We start from the raw sequence: 15,233 nt of genomic DNA on the forward strand, positions 1-15,233 counted from the left end.
CGGTGCACGATGGCAGCCAGAGTGGGAGCGTTGTGGCCGATTGAGGAAATTGGACCTGATGGAAACAGGTCAATCGGCTTACCACTTCTGCTGACCGATGGAGGGATGTCGTCGACCTGCAAAGGGATACGAAGGTGAGTTACCGATATATAAAAAAAATGGAATATCGGTTTGGAATACTTACAGCGTCATCGGGAACTTGGTACTCGGGATCAATCATGCCGCGATACGAGGAGGCTGATTTGCAGAACAGATGCTCCTTCCATTCTGCCCACCATAGTTTGTACGCCTGGGTAATGAAGGCGGCCGGAACCCACTCTGACAAGTCTACATCTGTATCGGCATTTGGTGGTAGCTGGGCTACTCGGATCCACTCGAGAAAGTTGGCGATGGGCTCCCTGGGTTTTATCACATCGGCATAAGGAAGTGCAATCGGCAACTGGCCGAAAGCTAGCTGACGGGCTAAGGCCGATGGATTGTAAAATTCATAGGTTTGGAGAGAGGTTTTTGTGCTACCAAAGAAATTCACTGGTATGGCTCTGGGAGTCACAATTGCCATCATCACCTCATTATCCCTATCAAGGGCTTCATCGAATGGATTGAAGGTTAGAGGGAGCATGCTGTCTGGGTCATCATAAGCCAACCATGGTCGTTCATCTCTGGCTAAACCCTCATACAGAGTCTGGAAAAACTGGCCAATCTGATCCGGATTACTCCCTGAACCAGGTAGAACTATGGCAGCTTCGCCAAAGTTCAGGGGGGCACGTGTTGCCGATTCCTCTTCGCCCAACACGTGATTTTCGGCTATATCTCTTGGGAAATGCTGTGTGAACAAGTTGAAGTCAAGGCGCTTATGCAAGTGCAGATTAAGCCACATGTTAATAAACCACCAGGGACCTCCCAAGTTGCCGATAGACTGACCAAGCAGGAGTTTCTGAGCTACCTGATGGAGAAGATGGTAAGCAGCGCCAAGCAGGTATCGGCCGAGAGGAAATTGGCCACCGTTAGCCAGTCTCTCTGCTGCCGATAGATAGACAGAAGTCGGTCCTGCCGATCGACCACAGAATACGAACTTGTCCAGCCACATGTTCAGAAAGGTGGTTTGTTCCTTTATGGTGACAGGCCCCTTCCCACGGTACTTCTGAATGTACCCCGACCAACCGCCGATAGCGCGAGTCTCCACTTTGGCACTAGGGGCGGTATCAAAGAAGTGGGTGCTATCGGCAGAAGAGACGTCTAGACCAGTGAGCATAGCTACATCGGCAAGAGTGGGAGAAACAGGGCCGTGGCCAAAGACGAAAGCATTAAGGGTATCTGACCAAAAATAAGACGCAGCTATCAACAGTGACTCGTTCTTGTGCATATCGGCAATAGATAGCCTGATGCATTGGGCTAGTTTCCTTTCACCCCACTGGACTTCATTCGAGTTGCTGACTCTCAAGAACCAGTCTTTCCACCCTGTAGTAGGGCTGGGCCAAGAGCGAAAGGTGTCTTTCCATAGATCTAAAGAAAAATTTTCGGCTCTAAAGGGAATCCTGTTGGTTTCTGCATTGATAAGGTCAGTTGGATCTGGATCCCCTAGAGGGCCGAGACATTGGAGGTGTGGTTGATCGGTGGGGATGACAATTTTATTGGACAACTCCTAGTGTTTTGGGGAATAAAAGAAATACAAAGAAAAGGAAAAGGAAGATATTCAGTAAAATGAATTACGGATGAACAGGGATACGAAGAAAAATACAGGAGACGAGATGGAGATCTGACCTCAGGGACGACGAAGCCAATGGCCATCTTGCCGCGAAGAGAGCGTTTGAGGGCGCCGGAGTTGATGAGGAGGAGTGCTTGTCGGAGGTCTTGGAGTTTCGAATGGCGCCGCCGCTGGGAAGGTAAACTTGGGTGATGGAATGATGTGATAGGGAAGGAGTACCCGAGAAGGAACTATTTATAGGATAAAATGGGAAAGGGCAAATCTGACTTATCTCTTTGCCGCCTAGGAGAAATCCGAGGGTACTCAGGTAGATATGGTAACTGTTCGCACGGTAATCAAGGGATTGCGCAGGCGATTTGACGGGAAGCGGTCATTATCTGAAGATATTTTACTGTGCGAGATCTCCTGGTCGGTCCATTAGCAGCGTTCTATAACGGTCATATTGCCGATGGGCGAATAAAGGGGAGGTAGCCGTTTGAACAAACGTCCTGGTCAGTATATCGGCAGATCTTTGTAACGGTATTATTGCCGATGTACGGTTGAGAGAGAAATACCCGTTTAGGAAGTCGGGGATTTCGAGGAATCTGTGGGAGAATAGGATCAGAGTTGTTCAGATTGAGGTTGTCGGTTACCAGATTAGGAGCATTAATTGCGAGAAAAAGGCATCATTACTGCAGAGAATTTCGGAGCATTAATAGTTTTATACTCCGAAATTGGGGGGCATGTGTTGACACCGTTTTTGAGCACGTGTCCAGGATGGCAGGATAAGGTAGCAGTATACTATTTACAAAGATGAATTGCCGATGAGGATGGTTGCCGATGAAGGAGAGGTCGGATGTGACTAAGTCTGTAGGCAGTAATGTGTTTATGTCGATGGCTATAATGGGGAAGTCTGCCGATGACCATGGCCAGAAATTTACCGATGACCATGGCAAGGAGTCTGCCGATGATATGGAGGAGGAGTCTGGAAACCACTGATCGGTTTAATGAATTTTAGTTCGTCACGGAGGATAGCTTTGTTATTTCCTTATTTATTTAAGTCGTTTTGTATACGGATTCCGTGTAATTTGGAATTCGAATTCTAGTGGTGTTTAGTTGTAGCTCTTTGAGCAGGGTATAAATATGAACCCTAGGGCCTTGTAATAATCAATCAATCAAACACACATTTTTACTCATATTCCAGCATCTACTTTTCGACGACTTCGTCATATTTTTTTTCTCTTTTACTACGAGTTCTTAAGAATTCGTCGACTTAAGCTCGGCGTATTCTCGAGTTCCGCGTGAGTACCTCTTAGCCGTGACATCCGGGCGCATCGCTGTTGTCAGGACTAAAGTATTCGAGTTATCACCTTTGCCGATAGCAAGGTCAAATCGGCTGGCACGCCTTAACGTTTAAATCGGGTATTAGCCCTTTGTATTTGCAGATCAGTCTTTGCATCAACAGATGTCTTGCTAATTCAATGTTTTGACAGGAGCGTCCGGTGTAATTTCATCGATTTTTAGATTTTGATCGTATCTAAGAGATCCTATTTTATCTGGGTTGCTAACTCAATGGTAGAGTACTCGGCTTTTAAGTGCGGCTATGATCTTTTACACATTTGGATGAAGCAACAAATTCGTCCAGACTTTTGGTAGAGTCTAGAAGACCACGACTGATCCTCAAAGGTAATGAATGGAAAAAATAGCATGTCGTAATAAAATCAATTTCTTTTTTTTTATAAAAAAAAGAAATTGATTTTCTGGGTCTAGTGAATAAATGGATAGAGCCTGGCTCTAATTCTGGTAAAATAAAAAAAAGCAACGAGCTTAACTTCTTAATTGGTTAATTGGAAGGATTCCCCGATCTAATTCAAATGTTTGTTTTAGCAAAAATAGGCTTGGCTAGTCAAATATCAATAATAAAATTATGCTAACGTATGAAAAGATGTGTACTCTCATATTCATCTTGTGAATTAGATCGAATACTAAGTGCTTATGAAGCATGAGCCAAAGTAGTGTGCCTGATATTGATTTCTATCTTCTCATGACCACAATGATTCTTTCTACTAGGTTAGAATCAGTGACATAGGTAGGTGGTCTGACCTAAAATACAGCTAGCAATGATTTGTTTTCTCTATTTTTTATTTTTTAGAGGGGGGACATATTAAAGACATTTTTAATTAAACAAGGTGCGTGAAAAAACATATGTGTGAATAACAACAAACAATTTTTTTGTTTCACGTGCAAAAATGATGTGAAAGCTAAAGAGAAAAAACTGATGTTAGAAGAGGCATCGAAATAGATAAGGGCGACCATGAAACCTTGCATATCTTTAAAATAGAGAAAGTGTAAACCATAGCTATAGATGTAGGTAGAGATTTATATGAGATAGAAATATGAAGATAAAGATAGATATGTGTTTTGGGGTTAGAAAATGATACGGGAATTAGTTCTAATATGCATAAGTTCTAAATAGGTATAATGTTAAAATGTGTTAAAAGATGAATTTAATGTCATTTATTTTTGGTAATATTAGTATCATATTTTTTATAATGCTTGGTCAAAATCAAGATAGCATGACTTAGATAGAACTATCACGTTGTTTGGCTAGCTCATTTATTGGTGTGATCCGATCAAACTGCTAGCTATGTTGTTTATTGTTTGCTTCAGGGACCATGCAATCATATAGCGAGTGAATGGATATAGGCCTTCAATGTGTCGGTTACGCCCGATGGTTGGAAATTGTTCACGCTCACGCTCTGCAACAGACAAAGACAATGACTGAACCAAATATAGTAATTAAATATTCCCTTTACATTTCCACTACACAACCCTTCTATTTACGTTAACATTGCTTCTATGAACCAAACAACACCTATAAAGCTAAGTTGTTTACGATGAAGATATTAGGATCTTGGTTTTGTGCGTCTTACATGTCATCTTAGGTTGAATGAGCTACTGCATCTTTGTGTGGTGATATGTGCACTACCAAACGTTTGTTTTTAGCTAAAAGAGTCAAGTAACAATAATAAAATTATGATGCTAACGTACGAAGATATGTGTACCCATATTCATCTTGTGGATTAGATTGAAGGCTAAGGGTTTGTGAAACATAAGCCAAAGTAGTGTGTCTGACATTGATTTCTATCTTCTCATGGATTGTCACCACACTGATTCTTTCTGCTAGGATGGAATCGGTGACATAGATAGACGATATAACCTAATGTAGTTAGCACTGACTTTTTTCTCCATTTTTATTTTTTAGAGGAAGTAACATACCGAGATGATTTTTTGTTAAATAAGATGCGTGACAAAAACATGTGTGAATGACAACAAATAATTTTTTTGTTTCACGTGCAAAACTGACATGAAAGCTAAGGAGAAAAAAATGATGTTGGGAGAGGCGTCAAAATGAATAAGGACAACCATAAAACCTTGCATATATTTTAAATAGAAAAAATATAAACCATAGCTAAAGAGTTGATAGAGATGTATATGTGATAAGAATATAAAGGTAAAGATAGAGATAGATACGTGTTTTGCGGTTAGAAAATGCTATGGGAATTAGTTCTAATATACATAAGTTCTAAATAGGTATATTGTATATGTTAAAAGATGAATTTTATGTTTGTTTATTTTGTTAATATAAATATCATATTTTTTATAAAAGGTTAGTCAAAATTAAGACAATGTGACTTAGTTAGAACCATCATGCTTTTTGGTTGGCTCGTATATCATATGATCCGATCACTTTGCTAACTACTTGTGTTGTTTATTGTTTGTTTCGAGGACCATGCAATCGGATAGCGGGAACAGATACAAGCATTCAACGCGCCGGTTACGTCCGATGGTGGATACAATGAATGAACCAAATAAAATTAGTAATTAATGATTCCCTTTACATTGTCATTTTGCGGAAGATAGTGACTAAACCAAATAAAATTAGTAATTAATGATTTCCTTTATATTGCCATTTGCGGAACCCTTCCATTTGCGTTAATGTTGCAATTATGGAACCAAACAACACATATAAAGGCAAGTTGTTTAGGATGGAAATAGTAGGATCTTAGTTTTGTGCATCTCACATGTCAGTCCACTTAAACTGTGTCTGATTAGTTATTTTTTATTAATGAATTAAGTAATTAGGTGTTTAAGTGTTTGGACTAGGTACCCTAGGGATATGCTTTTAACATGGAGCGGCCCTAAGGCCTTGTTTAGTTCCAAAAAATTCTAGAAAATCGACACTGTAGCATTTTCGTTTGTATTTGACAAATATTGTCCAATCATGGACTAACTAGGCTCAAAAGATTCGTCTCGTCAATTCCGACCAAACTGTGCAATTAGTTTTTTTTATTTTCGCCTATATTTAATACTCTATGCATGCGTCTAAAGATTCGATGTGACGGGGAATCTGAAAAATTTTGCAAAATTTTTTGGAAACTAAACAAGGCCTAAATAGAAGCATAGAACTTTAATTTTGTACATCTTTCGTATCGTCGAGCTGAGCTGTCAACGACCCACACATGGAAAACTCGCTGGTTTTGCCCACCCACAGAAACAGGATACCCTATTTCCGGGTGCCGCCTACCATTTTCCATATCTACAAATACCCAGAGGGGCGGCCCTTGGCAGCGCCACACGAAGAAACCCAAAATTCCAACGCGCACCCACTCCTAAACTGAAACTCCAGAGTCCAACCGCGACGCGAGCACACACAGACAGCCAGACAGGAAGAGCGAGCGAGAGAAAACAGAGTGCGACGAAGAGGGAGAGAGAGAGAGAGCAAAACCCAAACCCTAACAATCATTTCCAGGCCCCCGCCCCCGGCGTCTCCAGAACGTTCCAGAACCTTCAAGGAACCATCCACAGGCGAGGCCTCGCTCCCCGCCCGGATTTCCCATTTCCACCTTGCCGGCGCGGCGGGATCCTGACACTGGCGCTGTCTGCTGGGGTTTCGTGTAGGAGCAGGCGCGAGCGCGGGTGTTTGGATCGGGGGAGGCAACGCTGGCGGCTCGCGGCGGCAGCAGCTGATGGCGGATCCGCCTAGCGGTGGGGGATCTAGGGCTTGTGTCTGCAGGGAGAGACAGGTCGAGGAGGCAGCGGCGGGGCTGGGGTTGGGGCTGGGGCTCGGGACAAGGGAGCAGGGGAGGAGGGAGGGAGGATGCTGAGCGTGGTCCGGGTGCACCTGCCGTCGGAGATCCCGATCGTGGGCTGCGAGATCACGCCCTACGTGCTACTGCGACGGCCCGACGGTGCAGTCTCCACCGAGGATGTCCCAGAAACGGCGCCCGCTGATGGCCAGTTCATGCGGTACAGATGGTAAGCAGCTACTTTCGATTGTAATTTTCCAATCTTGGTTGGTAGGACATGGCATTTCGTCATTTTGGATTGCCCATTTGTCGTTTGTTTGCTTGTGGTAGTGAATTTTGACTGATTTTAGGGTTTCTTACCAGATACCTAGATGCTCGAGCAATAGCTAAACTCATGATGAGAATGTGCATCTATTCAACCAATTTGGGCACGTTAGAATTATGAATGTGCTATCACAGCTATTAACCATGCAGAAGCTCTCTTAATATTTAGGTGAAGAGGGCAAGTCTAAAATATGCTGCTGCTTGCAGTTTAGATAGGTCACATAGACAGATTTTAAGGTTCGAACATAGTTGGGAACAGAACTGGCTGATACCTGTTTTCGAATGGAACCATAGTTCATCAGATGTCTTAGATGGGGAGTTGCGGACGGAGTCAGCTAGTAGGCGTATAATTCGATGGACAATTTGACAAGCCATCTGATTTAAGGTCAGTCTTAGATGGGGAGTTGCGGACGGGGGCAGCTAGTAGGCGTATAATTCGATGGACAATTTAACAAGCCATCTGATTTAAGGTCTTTTTGAATGTTGGAAGCTGAAAAATATGTGGTTAGAAGTTAGAACCATAGACATCTAGATAGGAGTCATCACAAGAATTTTATTTTGCACTGTTTGCCTTTTAATACATCTTACCTCAATAGTTGGCACATTACTAAATACTGTCTAACTGGCTTTAGGTCATCCAGCTAAAATTTCTATCAGGACCCAATAGTGGAAGCAATTTGCTCCCTTTGTCAGAAGAGTTGATGTGAATTGAGTTATACATTTTCGCTACTCAAGCACAAGCTTATGGTTCATATGATTCTATAGGGTGGGTTGTTCCTTGAAGTAAACACACCGTTAACTTGACTAGTTGAACCTCAATTGTGGCAATCCTGGGTCTGGACTTTAACCTTAACCTGTTTCTATTGTGGTGCTTGGTTCTGCAGCAAATACTTTTATTGATTTAACCCGCAACCATGTTTTTTTGGTTGGTATTCATTCTGGGCTTTTGATTCCACTTTACTTGGGGGAATCTCATGCGTAATTGATTCTTTTTGTACTCCATCCATTTCAAGAAATCTAGCCATCCTCGTGAACATAAAACCTTTTTTGTCATAGGCAAATTGAGAAAGTTATTAATAATAGGAAACTACTTAATTTTGTACAACAAGTATTCAAGTAATCAAATCATATGCAAGTTTGTTGTAACGATTCATATCACTGTGTTCGCACTCCAAAGTACGTTTAATATGATATCAATTCTTGAAGCCTACGTATTAACTTGTGTTTCACAGCACTCGAAGCAGCAGAAGTGTGCTTTTGCACTGGATTGACCAGTGCTAGTTGTATCACATGCATGCATGCAAATGTGAAAACTAATCCATCCAGCTCGGGTGACGTGGCATGTAAAACAAACACGAGCACGGCACCCAATGCTAAATTAATTCTCGGACGTGTTGTGCGCTGGTGTCTTGGTATCTGAAGTAACGCTCGTAACGCCTAAAATAGAGAATGTTTATTAACTTATGTATATTTTGATTAAAAAATGGCAGGATCAAAATCAGCTGGTTCTGGTACTATGAATTAAAATAGAATTCATGCGCGCGCGCGCACACACACACACAGGCAGTTGAGACATTGCATTGACTTGAAGCTAACATATTTACACCTTGCCACCTGTGCAATGTTGACCAAAATATTGCATACTCAAGTTGTCCTGACAAACTGGTTTTTGAGCTGATGGTACCAAATTTCAATGAGCTCATACTTGCAACACATCAGCTCCTTAGAGGGCCTCTTGATTTTTCAGGATTTTTTTGAATTTTTCTGTATGTCTAATTGTGGTTTTGTTGATTTGGTTTGTTTCTTGAAGGTACCGCATACAGAGTGATCGGAAAGTCCCTATCTGCAGTGTGCATCCAATGGAACAGGCAACGCTTCAGTGCCTCGGCTGTCTCAAGTCAAAAATACCTGTTGCTAAGAGCTACCACTGTTCAGCTAAATGCTTCTCTGATGCATGGCAGCACCACAAAGTTTTGCATGAACGAGCCAGTAGTGCCCTAAATGAAAATGGGGCTGAAGAAGAGGAGTTATTTGGCAGATTTGGCAGCGGTGGTTCTGGGGTTCTAAGTACTGCTGGATCTGGTTCTTTGTCAAATTTTGGACAAAGCCCTGGTGTTAACAATGGACCTGTGCCTTTGTATCCCTCAGGCACTGATAAAAATTCTGGAGAAACTTGGTTTGAAGTTGGACGCTTACGAACATATACACCAACTGCTGATGATATTGGGCATGCACTAAAATTTGAGTGTGTAGCTGTGGACTCAGAAAAAAGGTCTCCAATTGGACCTCCTACCTCAATTATGACATCACGTGTAATCCCTGCGCCAACTCCTACCCCTCGTCGCCTTATCCAAGTGAATGGGGATGTTTTAGGTCACTTGGATTTAGACAGCCAAACTTCGTCCTTGGGGACATTCACTGTGTTATCTTACAATATTCTTGCTGATGCATATGCTACAAGTGATGCATATAGTTACTGCCCAACATGGGCACTTACCTGGACTTATAGAAGACAAAATTTGTTGCGTGAAATTATTGGTTATCATGCTGATATCATCTGTCTTCAGGAGGTATCATATTCGAATCTAAACTATCAAATTTATTTTTGCTGGCAACCTTTTTCTCTATTTTCTTGATGGATATGTTTTACTGTGTAAATTAAGAAAGTCTAGAGTTATGCAATCCAATGGACGTAGGAGTGGTAGTACTATACAATGATGTTTTAGATATCTTGGCAAAGTTGCTGAACTAACTTTTTCTGCTTGTTAAGTTCAGTTTGGTTATGACTTATGATATTTGCCAGCTTTTTCGGGTAGCATAACATTATATGCTTGATTGCTTGTACATTACCAAGAGGTTTCTTAATCTGCTTGCATTTATGTTATGCACTTCGCAATATTGGCCTCTTAGTTTTTTTCATGGAGTATAATGCAAAGAAAGGCTAAGCCCAATATGTAGTCCCTTCATTCCAAAAAACCTGTTTTAGTGCGCGTTTGGTTTGTGGCCGCACCTCGTCGCACCGTGCTGCACATTCCGCGCCACAGTTTCGGACTTTCGGCAGCCATTTGGTTGGGTGCCGCACTTGCGGCATGCCGCGGCGTGAGCACAGGGCCGTAGCTCATTTTCTACGCCACACCCTGCCAAAAGCGCGGCGAGGAAAACAGCCGCCGTAGTCTTGGCGCCGTCCCTGCTGTGGCTTGGCGAGCTTAGGCACAGGCCAAACATGCCCTTAGCTTTATCATAAGTCAAACTTGTCTAACTTTGACCAAGTTTATAGAGAAATATATTAGCATCTAAGGTATTCAAATAAATGCACTATCGAAATATATTTAATGGTGTATCTAATCAATCTAGTTTGTAGTTATAGATGTTTTTGTATTTTTCTATAAACTTTCTCAAAGCTAGAGAACTAAGAGCAACTCCAAGAGCTTTGCTAAAATTAATAGCCAAACTCCATTATTTAGCTATTTTGTAAAATAAAAAACTTCTTAAATAAAGAAGAGGTCCACAACAGCCTTGCTATTTTATAAAATCAGATAGTTAATGTCATTGGTTGGCTATATATGGCCACCAAAAATCAAGGGATAGCCAACTTTCTATTTTACAAAACCAGATAGCACATTTGTTGGAGCCTACTTTTTGCTATACAAATTCTAAAATAGCCTCCACAATAAAAATAGCCAAGCTATTGGAGTTGCTCTAAGAGAAGTTTGACTTAGAACAAAGCTAAAATGACTTGCAATTTGGAATGAAGCGAGTAATTGGTGGAATCTTTCGTTAAGCTAAATAAGCTAAATTCAATAATCAATAGTGTCTATGTTCATCAAAACAAGATCTAAATCCTCCTTTTTTAGGTACAAGTAAACCACTTCGAAGATTTTTTTTCACCTGAGCTTGATAAACATGGATATCAGGCGCTTTACAAGAAAAGGACAACTGAGGTAACTTCGAGTTTCTTTTACTTGGTTAATTTGATTGGTACCTTTTACTGTCCAGTTTGATACTGCTCCTTTGCTATCACAGGTGTATTCTGGAAATCCTATGGCCATAGATGGCTGTGCTACTTTTTTCCGCAGAGACAAGTTTTCACATGTTAAAAAATACGAGGTACGGTCACTTCTGGGTTCGTAGTTATTGGCTGATTTGCACCAATCTAATTCTTGCACTTGCTTGTGTAGGTTGAGTTCAATAAGGCTGCACAGTCTTTAACAGATGCAATTATTCCTGCTGCTCAGAAAAGAGTGGCTTTAAGTCGATTGATTAAAGTAAGAAAAACAATGAAACATTATTTTATATTTCCTGTCATTAGTTCTATTTATGAGTTTTTAATAATGTCCCTTTTTCCATTTCCTTTGAAGGACAACATTGCACTAATTGCGGTGTTAGAAGCCAAATTTGGTAATCATGGAGCTGAAAATCCTGGTAAAAGACAGCTCCTTTGTGTGGTACGTGAATAAAATTTTCTTTCTTTTGGTGTGTACAAAGAGCTTGTAAGATGCGTAACATCCTCCTCATGTTGAAAATTGATATTTACCATTTTTCTCTAGGTTTTGAGGCCTGCTTCTATCATATATTGCTATTTTTTTCATCATTTACGCCTTTCCCTCACTCTTGTTGGCACACTAATAGAATTTTGTTGTCACGAGGGTCTCTAGCCTCATTGTTTTTCAAAACGATTTCGATTTGCAGGCAAATACACATATAAATGTCCATCAAGACCTAAAAGATGTGAAGCTATGGGAGGTCTGTATGTTCACATTCGCTAGTGGTCTCTGTTATCTCAATTTTCCAGGATAACGATAACTATGGTTTTTACAGGTTCATACCCTCCTAAAAGGATTGGAGAAGATAGCTGTCAGTGCAGACATTCCTATGTTGGTCTGTGGAGATTTCAACTCGACCCCTGGGAGGTGTGTCTGCATTTGAAAATCATGGCAATATTTATCAGTTTTTTTTTTGCTTCAACTATGATTTTCTAAGCACACAATTGTACATTTCAGTTCTCCACATGCGCTTCTTGCAATGGGCAAAGTTGATCAGCATCATCCAGATCTGGCAATAGACCCCCTTGGAATTTTACGCCCTCCAAGCAAGTTGAATCATCAGCTTCCTCTGGTCAGTTAATCTGCCATGGTTTTGATACCCTTTTTGCTCTGGTCATGCTCTGACCAATGGTGTTGCTTGTACATAGGTCAGTGCATACTCTGCGTTTGCAAGAATGGTAGGTGTTGGCTATGATCTGGAGCACCAGCGGAGAAGGACGGATCCTGCAACAAATGAACCACTCTTCACAAATTGCACGAGAGATTTTACAGGAACTTTTGATTACATATTTTACACAGGTTGGTGCATGGAGCCTCACTACATGTGGAGCCTGTTATTCTACGATTGCAGCTTCTGTATCTCCATTTTCTTGAATAAGATTATAGTCAGTAATTGTGCTTATTCTTTTCATGATGGCCATGTTTGTTCTTTTTCAGCGGACTCATTGACCGTGGATTCATTATTGGAACTTTTGGATGAGGAAAGCTTAAGAAAAGACACAGCTCTTCCATCCCCTGAATGGTCATCAGATCACATAGCGCTCTTAGCAGAGTTCCGTTGCAAGCCTAGAATCAGACGGTGACGCATTAGGTATGTTACAAAGGAAACCGCTGCTGTCATTTTGTTGACATGAATGGTGTTGGATTTTACAATGATTATTTATGTGTGTTGCCCCCCCCCCCCCCCCCCCCAATTTCTCCCAATGTGGGTGTTTGTCAAGTTTCAATAGTATGTTTGCATATCTGCATTTACGTGACCAGTGCTTGCAATATTCTTTTGCTGCACCAGAAATGATTTCATTGTCGACAGAAGACACTATTTGCGTTGTAGGAGTTCATAATACTTTGTTCTTTTGGGTCATGCTTTTGCTTGAGTAAAAATAATGCTGCAAGTCATGCCAAATTTCTGCTATGTGCTTAGATAGAATGCTTCATATACAACACTCACCACACAACTCGCGACAACTGTGTTTAAGTCCTTGATTCTGCGGTGACAAATTGACACTGAAATCATCACACTTTGTGAATCTTTCCAGGTCTTGTAGAAAAGGTTATTCTCATCATCCTTGGTGGTGGAACACTGTTCCATGTGGGAACTTGAGTCAGGGCGGGGACGAGGGCTCTCGGGGAAGCAAAGCAGCCTTAGGAAGCAGCCTCAGGAAGGGGAAGAGGCTTGTAACATTGATTTTACCCTCTTACATTTGAGCTCAGTGATATTAAGCTGCCCCTGTGTACCATTACTTTCTATAGAAGAAAAAACTTGAGAGAAATATTTAAAGGGTTATAAACCCTTTCTTTTTCTTTCGTTCACTGTGGTCGCGTTCGATTTACCCTCTTGGCTGTATCCATGCTCGCTGCCTACAAGATGTAGGAGCCCTCAGCTTCTCTAAATTCTGTACCAATGTAATGCCGGTTCCTGTTTTTCTTTTCCATGTTGCTGGTGCTGGTGATGGCACTCATATCTGCTTGACCAGGCATTTTTATAACCGGTGGCAGGCAGCTCACAGGCAGGTGGAATGCCTAGGTAAATAGCTCAGGTTTGCATCCAAACATGCCTCATTGCCCTAAGATGTGTGATGCGTTTTTGTTGTTTACTGGAATCTGGCCGTACGTCTGTCGGCTCCGTGACACCTCTTGTTATGGAGTTGGTCGCTGGTCAGAACATGTCCTCTGCCCAAGAGCCGATGCTCCAGCGTACGCACGTACAGCTCGGCTCCTTGGCTTCTTCGACCAAACTGGCACCAAACACGTTTGTTGGCGATTAACCCAAAGTTCAGATGTTGATGTCGGACGTGCTGGCAACCTCTACTAAGGCCTTGTTTAGTTCTAAAATTTTTTCGAATCTTGTGGCATATGCATAGATATTAAATATATATGAAAATAAAAATTAATTGTATAGTTTATCTGTAAATTATGAGACGAATCTTTTAAGACTAGTGGATAATGTTTGTTAAATAAAAACAAAAGTTGAAATCTAAAAAAACTTTGTGAACTGAACAAGGTAAACGGCACGATAAATCAGAAGAGGCATGCAGGAGAGAGAGGAAGCATCTGTACGGTCAGTGACAGGGCTTGGGTCTGGTTTAGTTCACCTTGAAAACCAAAAAGTTTAAGATTCTCCGTCACATCAAATCTCGTGGCACATGCATGAAACATTAAATATAGATGAAAATAAAAACTAATTACACAGTTTAGCTGTAAATCACGAGACGAATCTTTTGATCCTAGTTAGTCCATGATTAGATAATATTTGTCACAAACAAACGAAAGTGCTACAGTACCGAAAACTTTTCACTTTTCGGAACTAACAAGGCCTTGGCCAAATCTTGACCTGAGCCTTTGTAGCTGCAGTCTGCAGGCATGTCAAAAGTCAAACCTGTGACGCGCCAGAAAAATTCCAGACGTTTGACCGCATGCAAGTCTCTCGGTGCCACTGACGCCGTGGGCCCAGCTTTCGTGGACCATTGGCAACGTAGCCATCGGCGCCGCCGGTTCTTTTTTAGCCTTGAGTTTTCAAAAAAATTAAGATTTTCTATGAATCTTTAAACACATGCATAAAAATATTAAATATAGATAAAAAATAACTAATTGCATTATTTATTTGTAATTTGTGACATGAATCTTTTGAGCCTAATTAGTTCATAGTAGAATAATAATTACCAAATACAAACAAAATGTTACAGTGTCAAAATTCAAAAAAATTTACCAACTAAACAAGACCTTATACCAATGCATAAAGTACACGGGCAAGTTATGTTTTTTTTTTCTATTTTGTATGAGTTCATTTGAATACGTGGTTCAAATCCAACTTGTACCTAGTAGGGCGAAAAATCTCCAAAGAAAAAGAGATGGTCTCAAGAATGGCAAATCATAAAGAGGCGCCTTATCACTCCTCACCATTGCTTTTGTCCGTTCCTCTTATCATCTTCGGAGAAGCTTGCAAAATACTCCTTTGAAGTTGGACATAGTGTAACATAATGATTAGCTTAACAATCTGTTAACTATTTAACTTTTTCTGGATAACACAATGGCTACCTTATTTGTCATTGACAATTCCTTCTATACAACATATATTTATGTCCAAAACAGAAC

At 41.1% G+C, this 15,233-nt stretch overlaps 1 protein-coding gene across 1 annotated transcript; it reads left to right on the forward strand.

Moving 5' to 3' along the window:
* Nucleotides 6,312-13,471, forward strand: LOC8066931 (carbon catabolite repressor protein 4 homolog 1). The gene is made up of 12 exons (XM_002464586.2): nucleotides 6,312-7,003; nucleotides 8,909-9,668; nucleotides 10,953-11,039; nucleotides 11,122-11,205; nucleotides 11,277-11,363; nucleotides 11,457-11,543; nucleotides 11,788-11,841; nucleotides 11,917-12,008; nucleotides 12,099-12,213; nucleotides 12,290-12,440; nucleotides 12,579-12,732; nucleotides 13,178-13,471. The coding sequence occupies exons 1-11, from the start codon at nucleotides 6,846-6,848 to the stop codon at nucleotides 12,722-12,724; spliced, it is 1,821 nt and encodes a 606-aa protein (XP_002464631.2). The 5' UTR covers nucleotides 6,312-6,845; the 3' UTR covers nucleotides 12,725-12,732; nucleotides 13,178-13,471.

Source organism: Sorghum bicolor, chromosome 1 (genome assembly GCF_000003195.3).
Source record: "Sorghum bicolor cultivar BTx623 chromosome 1, Sorghum_bicolor_NCBIv3, whole genome shotgun sequence".
NCBI classification, from domain to species: domain Eukaryota; kingdom Viridiplantae; phylum Streptophyta; class Magnoliopsida; order Poales; family Poaceae; genus Sorghum; species Sorghum bicolor.

Excerpts from the sequence above, each read along its gene's own strand:
- LOC8066931 (XM_002464586.2), top strand. The coding sequence starts at position 6,846 with ATGCTGAGCGTGGTCCGGGTGCACCTGCCGTCGGAGATCCCGATCGTG. Across the intron at positions 11,040-11,121 it reads ACAAGAAAAGGACAACTGAG|GTGTATTCTGGAAATCCTAT; the intron begins GTAACTTCGAGT and ends TTGCTATCACAG. Across the intron at positions 11,842-11,916 it reads AAGATGTGAAGCTATGGGAG|GTTCATACCCTCCTAAAAGG; the intron begins GTCTGTATGTTC and ends TGGTTTTTACAG.